Genomic DNA, 12,480 nt, shown 5'->3' on the forward strand with positions numbered 1-12,480 from the left:
AGGAGAACTACATCTGACCCAGAGAGACCACTGCAAGGCTAATGCTGAAAAGTAGCATGCGTGCATTCTACTTTTGCGTGCAGACATTTCTTGTAGAAAAAAAAAGAGACAAATGGAGAAGCTGACTGGCTGGGTGGCCACAAGCAGCTCTTTACTGGTATGTTTGAGATTTGTCCAAGTGTTGTCAAGCTGAGCTCTGATCGAGACTCGTCCGATTATGTTTGGTTGATTTGAGGTATGTTTCCAGTAATTACCTGTAACACCTTGACTGACACAACACAATAGTGTTTTTACAGTTGCTCTAAACACCCTGTGTAAGTTTTTCCTAGGAAAAAAAAATCCCCTGATGCACACAAAGTGATCTTTTACATTTCTAGTTGGTTTGAAATAAAGAAAATATGAACTGGGTACCTCACATGAGCTGCACTAGCCAGAGCAGACAAAGAAAAAGGCGCCAACTTAAGAAATTCAAACCTCATCAACAGCAACTCCACATAATGACAATACAGTATTGGGCACACTATTACACTGACAGGTCAAAAAACACAAACAAACAACAACAGAAAATGGAGAGAGGCACATTTACCTTTATGTTTTCCATTTTGGTAAACAAGATGCAAGATGAGTTGAGGTTTTCAGTCACAGTATTTCTGGATACTACAGTGATTTCTATCCATATTCCTGTGAACCGCCGCCATGACAACAGCCAACCCAACTGTGAGTGAGCTACACCAAGCAAGGGCTACTGGCCCTTCAGCCCTCTGATTGGGCCCTCAAAACTGAGCCAATTATTAGGGTGGAGGCTCAAAAGCGAGTGTTTTAGCCAGAGAGCACTGCGAGACTTTACAGTGGAAAAACGTATTGCATTTATGTGGACGTCTGGGTGCTGGGCTCACTGCTATAAGACATTCGGTCCATGTATGACTGCAGTGAGAGCTGTGTCCACATTCTTGGCACTTAGGGCCCTAACTTGCGCCAGACTCCCTAAACCCGCTATTTGAGGATTTAGGATTTAGTAAGAGGCGTTCCCCCGTAAAAGTTGCTATCTTGTGCACCTCCGCTATCTGCAAAACACCTGCGCTACCCGCTATGTTATGCATAGGCGTGTTTTGGGCGTTACGCCAGTTAAACCAATCAGTGTGCCAGGTGCCATTGTCTTTAAGGGCAGGCTGCGCTATCCTAAATCCTAAATCCTAAACCCGCGATGGAGAGAGGGAGGTAGATTTTCTCAGGGCTTCTACTGAGGCTAAAGCAAGTTGGCTTTATATACATATTATATATTATATTATAGGCGAGTTAATTCGGGAGGTGGAGCCACATGTGTCCAAGTGGACGTGTCACAAGGTTGTACTGATTGAGTAAAATCCCCGGGCCACACCACAGACACACAAGAGGCAGAGGTGGAACTATGTGTAAACTAATTTATTGACAAGGTAGATCGGGCAAATAAAATATTAAAAATAAAACTATAGCACAGCCGCTGGCTTATGATAAAACAATAAAACGTGCTGGCGTAAGTGTCCAATTAAAACAGTCTTTTCTCTAAACAGTCTATATGAGTAATATACTCAGTCCATTCCGGCGGCGTCCCGGTATCAGTCCGACCGTGTGCGTGGCGAGGCTCCGTCGGGGCGCGCATTGAAGCCGCCTGGGCGCGCTCTCGTAACAGCCCAAACTTTAGGGATAGCGAATAGCGGGTGGTCCTGACCACCCGCTATCCGTGTGTGTGCGCAAGATAACAACTTTAGGGATAGCGCATGAAACACGCCCACGGACACACCTCCAGGCGCAAATGACGGAGTTGGCATAACGGATAGTGGGTAGCGGGTGGCGCAAGATACCGTTTAGGGATAGCGGAAGTTCCTAAATCCGCAATTTGCGGGTAGCGGGTAGTGGCAGCGGATAGCGGGTGGCACAAGATAGGGCCCTTAGTCTTTCCCAGCGGTTGTTTCCTGACTGCATTCTACCTGTATCTTGTCTCATTTTCATGGGCAGGAGGGTGGTGGGTGTCCGGTATGGTGACCACAGGATTGTGTCTCTGCTTTTTGCAGATGATATGGTTCTGTATGTCCCATCAAGCTCTGACCTCGAGCATGCATTGGGGCAGTTTGCAGCTGAGTGTGAAGTGGTTAGGATGAGTATCAGCACCTTCAAGTTCAAGGCCATAGTTCTCTGCCGGAAAAAGGTGTTTTGCCTCCTCCGAATTGGGACTGAGTTCAAGTATCTTGGCGTTGTTACGGGTGCGGATGCAATGGAGCCAGAGATCAACAGGCTGGGGAAGGGACTGCCTGGGAAGACCTCCTCAGTATGCTACAACCGCTGTGTGAGCCTTTGTGGCTTGTAATAGTTTTAAAATGCACATACTGATTTATAACATTCTTCTGTTTTAATAACACCTGTATTGTTGAACATAATAAAAACAATTATTAGCATTATTAGTACAGTGTTATTGTTAAAGTAGTGGTCGTAGCACTATGTTCAAGGATACCAGAGGAAACGGTCTTTGATATGAAAGAAAGAACGAAAGAAAAAGAACGAAAAGAAGGAATGAAGAAAGAATGAATGAAAGACAGAAAGAAAGAAAATGAAACGCAGCAAATGCTGGAACAGTTGATTGCTGATGATGATGGACCAGTCAACAAGAAGTGGCAGCCAAGTGTGCCCCAAAGTTAGCACAATTTATCTGCCCTCGTGCTCTAATCTCTCTCCATCTAGGGTCCCTCATTGCTATTTCACATGCACTCAAAATCAAGGGAGCAATTTGGGGTGAAGCATGTGTGTTCTGTCTGTCTCTGTGCAGGTCCCACATTTCTAGCCTTCCCTGTTTCAGTGCAATCATCGGGCTTTTCCACTGTTTTTTAAAGAATGTTAGCCAGGGGGAGGTCCACAGTCTCCTCAAACTCAAGCAGAAACTTTGTGGCAGAAGAATAAATAAGCAAAGAAATATGACATGGCAGCTAGACCACCAATATTACACCTATTTCATAATAGCCATTTTGACAGGAGCATCAGTGTAAACACACGTGTTGCTAATGACATTAATTAAGGTTCTGTTCCATTTACATCAAATGACACTTTTCCACTGCATGGTATCAGCTCGATTCTACTCGCTTTACTTTTCTGAACTTTATTTTTCATTACAGATAGCATCCCATCACAGCAAAGCCCCTCCACGTATGTTGACTAGTTTTTGTGCCAGGATAGAGCGTGCAAGAGGCAGGACACACACCCATTTGCTTGCTGTACATGCTCTATTCACACATGGGTTCAGCTGCACATTTTTTTTTAGGTTAGGACAAAGTGCAGAACAACTGATGTGGACATTTGTGTTCAAACATACAGCTTCTCTGGCTAACATCGGCAAAACTTGCTGTGTCCAGTGCATGTGTGAAAGGGGCTGAAGAGATTCGCTGAATTTTTTTGGCGCACATGGATAGATTATCAACTATGACACAAGTTTCACAAGTCTCACTTCAATATTTTCTGGTTGTGTGCAGCGACGGGAAGGGCTTCACTACTGCCAATTTCTTCCTGACCAATCAATGGTCTGCAGTGTTTCACATCACATTTTAGTATCAGCTCAGGTCACTTTGTACCTCGTGGTGGTACCAAAAATAGTATCGGGTACCAGATCCTATGCCCAACTTTTGCCTGATGGAAACTTCCCCAAAAAAAGCAAGTAGAGCTGAGTGTTTCATTTTCGCTATTTTGAGTTCTATCCATTCCTTATTAATCCTGCTTTTGGTGTTTCCTGAAATGAGATTTATGATAGCGTTTCCTCAGATCCTGAGGAAATCTTTCTTTTGTGAGCGCATGGGGTATTGTATTATTGTTTTATTGTTTTAATGTATGAAGCACTTTGTATTACATGTATTTGTATGTAAACTGCTATATTAATAAAGTCTGACTGATTGACTGAGTAAAGTCAATATGATCCAATGGAAAAGCGCCATAACAAATTGTGGTTATTATTCATGCTGGATCACTGGAAAAACTCTGGTAGCCTCCAATGTGATGAAACCTTAATGTCATTACTGTATTAACATCTGTAATTAACACCTGTGTTTACCTGATATTCATGTCAACATGGCTACTTTAATTCTACTACGACTACTACTTACTTCCTTAACCAGATCTCCACTTAGATGTGCACGTGTATGGCTATTTAACATGTGTTCTGTCCAAAGTAAATTAAGTGAAATCAATCAACCAAGAATTACAGCAGTAAGCAAAAAGTTAGAGGGGTAGCCTTGTCATAAACAAAGTTCAGATGGTTCTTCCAGACTGACCAAGTGGAATACCAGATGAGCACCCTACTGTGTGTAAGTGTGCGTGTGTGTGTGTGTGTGTTTGTGTGTGTGCGTGCATGCGTATGTGTGCCTGTGTGGCTGGAGCTAGGGGGACTGTGTGAGACAGTATTCCTGTCAGCTGTTGATAAGCCTCCTCCTGCCTGGCCTTATTTAGGCAGGCCCCACTCCTGAGACACACACACACACACACACACACACACACACACACACACACACACACACACAGTCGTGTAATTTGGCCAAGAATCTGCTCAGTTTGTTCTCTCACTCCAACCCACTCACCCACTCTCATCCTCCCTCTCTCTTTCTGTTTTCTCACTTCTCTCTCTCCTCTCCTCTTCCCTCCCTCGCTGGCTTCACCCCAGTGACGGGAAAAGTGACGCAAACCGAAACCCTTCCACACGTTCCTGAGCTCTTACCAGCGCTCATCAGCTTCGGTCACACTGCAACCTTCAAAGACTCCAGCTCCCATTTCCTACATTCTACCACCAGCCCACATGGATTAATGTGCCTGTGAGAGTGTGTCTATGTGAGAGAGAGATACATTCATAGAAATCTATATATTTCCATGTGCTCTGTGTATATTTGATTATGTGTGCACTGTTCTGCCTGTGCACCTCTGTGTTTCGTAATCAGTGATTGTGCACATGCAAATTGTGTGTGCGTATGTGTGTGTGTGTGTGTGTTTGAATGTGTCATCCTCCCTGCTGCATTTTTCATTAAACCCCCAGTCATCAAAGAATCAAAGACAGCATGGTTAAAATTCATCAAGCCAGAAGAAGCTGCAGTAAAGAACATGCTAATTACTGGTTTCTCGCTGCATAACACAGTGAGAGTAATGAAGAAGGAGGCATTACAAGAAAGGGTCCAAAATGCACAACGATAATAATAACAATAACAAGAACTGACAAACATCAGATGCTAAATGTGGTAACTTCAAGCGGTAACTTTGTGACAGAAATAAAAGTCCCAAATATATAGAGTTGCTCCATGGATTCTCTGACTTGCTCTCTCTAACTCCCTCCGTAATATTATGTCATTATGCCATATCATTGAAAAACCTCATTACACCATCTTTCAGGTACTTTTCACATCTTTTGTATTTTCTTTACTGATTAAAAGGACTATACCAGTGACTTTTTGAATCACAGTTAAAGGGATAGTTCACCCATTTTGATCAGTATGATATTTATTTCACTTCCCTCCTAGCTGTTATGTAGGACAGCAGTGGTGTCACTGAGGTGGACTTCCCCTGGGCTAACATTCTTAAAAACTGCCTTAATCTACTCAATGAAGCTTTCACAGTTAACAGCTGTCACTTTCTGGAACTAAAACGTACATACAACTACCCAGAGCACACAGACTATAGTTTTCTCTTACTGTATTATTATTATTATGATTATTATTATTATTATTATTACATTGCTGTATATTTTCTGTTTTGTTTTTTTTTATCACCATTTTTTTTCAGCATTTCAGCCTGTACACATCTGCTACACATCATCAGACTTTGTTTATTTGCTTGGAATAAGGTTATTTGTAAGAATGTCATCTTGGGTGAAGTCCACCTGAATGACAGGAGGCTGACAGTTAGCATTTGGAGCATCCAGCCAGGATCCAGCACTCAGCAACAATGAGAGCAAGACAGCACACAAGTGAAATAACATTTTTCAGTCACATTTTTCAAAATGGGTGAACAGTCCCTTTAATGTCATCTGTGGGAAGAAAAAGTCCCTGATATACTGTATAACAACAGTCGAAAAAAACTTATTTATTTATGACAACAGAAGTGATTCTGCTGATATGAGCGATGTCTCTCTCTTGGTGAACTACATGGGTGTGTCGCAAATCTGTGATCCGTGACTGCTTAACAGCTTGTCCCAACTTGAGCTAAAACATTACCAGGTTCAAATTCATCATCCTGTCACAACTTTAAACCAATATTTTCTTGGAGGCTTTTACATGTCCTCACAGATACCAACATTCATCTTTTACACAAAGAGAATTTCACAACAGATTGTTCACTGGAAAGGTGTCTGAAGTGCTGACTGAATGTGGCCTTGACCAGAGTGTAAACTGATGATGGTTTTAGCTTTAGTGTCTCCATTGTCTGTCCCACAGTGTAAAGTTTGAACTTCAACTTTGAACACTAACGTTGAACGATTAATCAGTGATTGAAATTACATTAATTTTCTCATGATTTACTAATTATATAAGTGACTAATTATTTCAGTACTAATGACAATGTTGACTATGAGGCTGCCTTTGCTACCAGACCATCCAAGTGGACTTACTGTTGAGCTGTCTGAGGTTACGGTAATGCCACATATTCTATGGCTGAATTAACAAGTGTAAAAGGCACAAAACTGCTAAAAGTTACAAAGATTAAAAGGATCAAAGCAGTGATGCTGTATATTTAGCGAAATTTTGACAAAATATATATACGTCAGGTTTCTCCTAATCTTTTACCGAAGCAAGCAGCTCCGACATCAATTTGCTTTCCACAACCAATTATCAGTTCTGTGGTTTATGAATTGTGACAACTCTGTTAGCCCAAGAAGCAGAACATTATGAGAAAATTCAAATATGAAACTCAAGGGATTCTGATTATATGTTAGGGTTAGGGTTAGGATTTGTAAAATGGTTTGTACAAAGTGAAAATGTGGGTAAATTCCACAAATATTAAAAATCACCGGTACAGCTCTTTAAAATGATTTTATTGGTCCAGACCTGGCCTTCTCATTTCTTTCAGAACAGACCAAGAATGGGTTTTCTCACAGATTTGACAGCCATGAGCAGATCAGTGCCCTCAAGAGCTACAAATCCCTGTGTAAATGCAGTCTTAAAAATAGCACCCTATCTGACTTATACATATTCATATGGACTCTCTCGCTGCCTCGCAACATCAAAACAGAAAGCATAATGGATATGGTTTTTATTCTGTGGGGCTGTTCTGATGAATCTCTGGGTTAAGGTGCATACATTGTACTGTGAATCAAGTCTGACTAATGACCCACAGTATGTTACAGCATGTCACTTGCTTCTGTGCACTGTGTGCCCTCCAGTAAAGCAGCTGTAAAATAAATCTTAAAGCTCTTGCAGCAAACTTCACCACTCCAGTACCATCAGTCAGTATCATCATGCCTTACACTGTGGTACAGGAAAATGACTTCTTCAGAAAAGGACACCTCATCAAAGTCAAACAATCATGATACAGAAGTTTGATTTTTATTAAAGACTATAACCCAGTTAGCCAGTAGTTCTGAAACACTTTCTGTGCCACATTGATTCTATCTAGGGGCCACATTACACATCAAAAACAGCAATTAGTATTCAGTTCCTTCGTGGACTGAGGCTCACACCAAATACTTCCATAGTGTGAAATTTAGATCAAGTCATATTTATGGCTTGAATTTTAGTAACTACTCAATATACTAACATAGTATTGTATAATTAAAAACTGCAGTCCCAAAACCCTACAGACTAGGACTTTACACACTGATTTTAACCAGACTAAGGGAATATCACAACTACAGCGATCAGTGTAAGTATAACTGATATTGACACATATGTTATGTATTATATCACATATTAATACAACTACATTATTGGAACTATCTAAGGTTATGACATGGACTAGGAACTATATTACATGTTAGACTGAAATTCATTGATTTAGCTGTGGTTTTCTGAAATCACCTTGTACTGAGCGTTTTTACCTGGATGTCGCAATCTCAACTTTCGTTCTGGCAATGGCTGCTGCCCTGATAGCTCCCTCCACAGCACGGTCCACCTTCTGCTTGGTCTTGGTGTTCTTCAGTGGGATCAACTGCTTCTTGATGCCCCGGGCCAGCAAGTTGTTTTTATACTTCCCCTCCTCCTTGGTGCCATCGGGGAAGATGGTGCAGCCGTAGCCGTGGCGCTTGTTGTTGAGCCACTCTCCTTCGTACTTCATGCCATTGGAACGTTCCGAGACGCCAAAGCCGCTGCGCTTGTCGTTCTTCCACTCACCCATGTAGGACTCGGTGGTGGTGGCGTCCACATTGTCCTCCAGTGGCAAGTAGTCATCAGCCGTGTCCCCGTCTCCAAAGCTAATGGTGGAGTTGGCGTCGCTGGAACTGATGCGGCTCATGGTGGTGTCGCTGCGTGCCGAGCTGCGCTTGCTTGAGATGGATGAGCGTGAGTCTGACTTGCGCAACCGCTGGAGGCTGCCGAAGAGAGAGCCGCGGCGGAAAAGGCCCCTCTTCTTCTCTGAACCTTCACCGTCTGAGTGGAAGTTGAGTACAAAGCCGCCACGGGTGCCAGCGGGGCTGTCAGACAGGCTGTCGTGCAGTACGGTGCCGTTGCTCTGCTCACTACGGAGGGAAGCAAGGGAGGTTCGGAGAGGTGAGCGGATGACGGTGGCCATGCCATACGGGACGCTCTGACGGACACCGTAGCCATGACGCATCCCACCAGTCCACTGACCCTGGTATGTTCCTACGGCAGCAAGAGGGAGGGAACAAGAGGACAGGCTGTGAGTTAACAGAGGGATAAATGAAGGAATCAAGGGCATTTTCAAATGCAGTCTGTTGGCTGTGGTTCAAATCAGTGGAATAGTTAATACTTTGCTGCATTGTTCAATTGGTTCAGTCTGGTTCTCATAGCAAAACATTCAAACAAACTGACGAATCCACAAAAGCCATGTGGGAGCGTTCAGCTCAGACTGGTATCACTAGTTAACAGGTTGAAAGGTGAAGAAATGGTTACTTCAGGGATGTTTTTTCCGTCTCTCTTTTGATTTTACAGACACATATAGGTGATAAAATATCCAACATGGCCATGGAGGGCAATCAGCAGGTTTGACAATTCTACAGAACTGCAGTGCTTTTTGCGTTACATAGCAATATATTTCCTTGTTGCTCCACTTAATCCTCAATTCATTTGGTTCCTATTCATCTGGTTCCTTGCTAAGTGCAGCTGCTAATGCTACAGAGTTGCTTCTTTCTGCTATGAATTACAAGACCACAATGTGCACCTGAGCTACAGGAACTGCTTCAGTCTAAAATGCACAGTGCTTCCTCTAGCTGGGCTGAATATAGGTCTGTTCACATTCACAGTAACTTTAAGACTGATAAGTGGAAATAGCTTGCTGTTGGTAACATCAAAACTCTATGAAGTAGGGGTGTAACCGTTCACAAAATTCAGTTAGGTGTGATATGATACAGAGGTGTCACAGTGCGGTACGCTTTTGATACAGCAAAAAAAGTACAAACGCTAGAGAAATTTTCTTGATTTTTAGAAAAATGTATTCATTAAAAAATAATAATGTATGATCTTTTTGGAGTTTTATGCCTGTGCCAGCTTCTTTCACCTAGTTCCACCTGTTGACACAACATGGTGTTGACGGCATAAATGAGTTGTCATGTTTGAAGTGTTCCCATTGGTGGAATCTGCTCTTATGTGGCACCCAGTAAGCAGTGCAACAGCTCTTCACAAGGCTTCAGTGTAGCTTCACCTCATTCAAATCAGTTACTATAAGACATAGTTGTAGACTGTCTCCATAGAGTAGTGTCTTGATGAAGCAATCTCAAAACAACCTAGTTTTTATATCTACTTAAATATACTGTTATACATATACTTATATACTGAAATTCTGGGCTATTTATGCAGAGGTTGTGTTTATGGCTCAGCATTCATGCAAAACTTTAAAACCTAATTATAGTTTCACAAATGCCTCAAGTGTAAACTTATTATTTTTAACTTTTTTTTCCTGAAACGCTTTTCGGGAGGAAAATTGGTGTCTTGGAGGGCTGAGATTTTCAATGAAAGGAGCACAGAACAAATAAGGAAAAAAGGTGCAAGAGTTATGCACCGTAACGCCACATGATTTCAGTCTCTACTCACAAGTTGGCTCTGATAGCGCCTGACAAAACTGCAGTGGATTCATCTTTAAATGTTTGTTTCTTTCAAAAACATGAGAAAAAAGCAATTTGCAAATTAGCAAAACATTACTGCAACTGTAGTTTAAAACATAGCAAAGAACTGAGAAAAACAACAAAAGATTAGCAAAAAATAAAGAAAGCAACAGAAAAAGTAGTAAAAAAAATATTTTAAAAGAAAAAATAAAAGACCACTATAAGACAATTATTATAAAAAAAAAAAAAAATTAATTGCACTTGATAACACTTGTGCTTGTTGCTATGTTAACATAATCACTCATATATATTTTTCTCTGTACTATTTATCTAGTGGAACTGAACTTTTCCTCATTTTGCTGAGGTCCCCAAGGAGGCCCCCCAGGGACCCCTGGGACGCATCTTGAGATCAGACTATGAAAACCACTGGTGCAAATGAATATTTGTTTGAAGTCAGTGGACAAATCAGATTTGGATTGACAACAAATTGACCTTCACACTGACCTTGAAATGGAAAAAACAGTTACACAACAAATGCAAGTAAACAGCAGGGCATTCATCCCCCAGCCACCTCCCACTGCTGGAAAATCCAAATGTGTGATCAAACCGTTAAGTCTACAGCAAACACAGAGCTAACGATTTAATGACCATATTATGGGATCTGGAATGGGAATCCTTTTCAAAGTGCAACAGATTCTGTAAGTGATACGAGGAATATAGGCCAGGGAGTAAACCCTGGGTTCAGAACTAAAATTAGCCCTGACCTAACTGCTAACCTACAAAACAGAAAATCTGGAGGAAACACCAAGCACTGTATCTATAGACTTAGTTTAGTTTGGTGTGGCTTTGAGGTACCAATACCATTCCCCAACTATAAAATCTTAATTTCTCGCAGCCTTGGAGACACTTTGAAATATTTATCCGGCTTTAGAAGGAGCCACTGTTGCATTTATTTAATTGTAACTAAAGGACAGGATAAGCTGCTTCTTCAAATAAGTGGTCTGTGATCTGGCTTAATCAAATTAGTCTCTTTGGAGAATGGGGGGTTCTGGCATGCTTTTTCCTAGATCAGGTCTTCCAAATTTAAAATATTAATAATTTAGATGTGTTTGGTGAACCCAGTCTTCTTAAAGTACACAATATTGTCTGTGATTTATGGGCTGCAAAATTAATTTTCTGTAGTTTATGGGGCCTTTATGAAGATATTCCTTAATGCTTTCAAAACAACTGTTAAATACCTCTTGTTGAGATATATATATATAAAAAAAAGAGAAAATTCTCTGCTCTCTCTCTCTCTCTCTCTGCTGTTGCCCCTGAAAAAGATTTAGGCCTATATTTCATAAATTCCAAAGCAAAAAAGGAAGTGTGATAAATGGTATCTCAGTGATATATCAAACATGTAAACTGACTTTACATCATATTTTGTGTCTGTCATCAGGGTTTATTCATTTGCTTGGCGTTGACAATAGCAGAAGCCAAAACATGTCCACCAAATAAACTGAAGATGTACATATTTCATATTTATTATTTTTATTATTACTGTCTGTGTGAGCCTCTGTTATGTTAGTGGCAGCTGCATGTAACAAGGTCACTGCTGTTGTGTGGAAACTGACTATAACTCCAACAATATTTGACTCAAACTGTGATTAATGGTTAATGGGCTGGGTATATTTCGAAGCACATGAAACCTAGTCAAAAGGCATTGTAGAAATGTATAGTAATTCAATTCAATTCAATTTGTCAGTAGCTGACTTTCAGGAGACATGAGCGTTTCATCTAGCAGTAGCAACTTGTTGTGGGTGTGTGGTAAGTTGAGAAATCACAGACAGGCTGGAATAGTCCCAGCAGAGAAAGATCTAGAGCAGGGCCACTAAAGCTCTGGGTTGTGACCAAAAATGGACGGCAGGCCTGTTTCAGGTCTTTGGTTTCATTACACTTGGTCCCCTTGGCAACACTCGTTTTAACAAATTAGAAAAATGGTAGCAATAAAGATTTTCAATAAAGGGCACGAGATGTAGGATGAGATTGCTTCTACTGAATCACATGGATTTAGTCCTTTGTCCAAATGGAGTGAAGCCCTTTCACTTTATTTATACATTTATTTGTTCATAATTTGGTGTTTTGTTTTGTTTTGTTAATTTTCTGGTAATATTTTGCTGATTCTTGCTGATATTCAGATCATTTCTTGCCAATTTGCTCATCACATTTTTTCCCCTCTGTCTGAGAGAAGGAGTTTTTTGCTCAGGTTTCACAGGGTTAAATGCTTGTGAAAG

General features: G+C 41.2%; 1 protein-coding gene across 2 annotated transcripts in view; it reads right to left on the bottom strand.

Annotated features, from left to right (window-relative positions):
- The window catches only part of jph1b (junctophilin 1b), a 41,450-nt gene that overhangs the window by 24,068 nt on the left and 4,902 nt on the right, over window positions 1–12,480 (bottom strand). For both annotated transcript variants that reach the window (XM_030075054.1, XM_030075053.1), the window contains exon 2: window positions 8,030–8,789. In XM_030075054.1, coding sequence (XP_029930914.1) covers window positions 8,030–8,789 — 760 coding nt within the window. The remainder of the gene's footprint in view (window positions 1–8,029; window positions 8,790–12,480) is intronic.

The sequence above is a fragment of the Myripristis murdjan genome, chromosome 17 (assembly GCF_902150065.1).
Source record: "Myripristis murdjan chromosome 17, fMyrMur1.1, whole genome shotgun sequence".
NCBI lineage: Eukaryota > Metazoa > Chordata > Actinopteri > Holocentriformes > Holocentridae > Myripristis > Myripristis murdjan.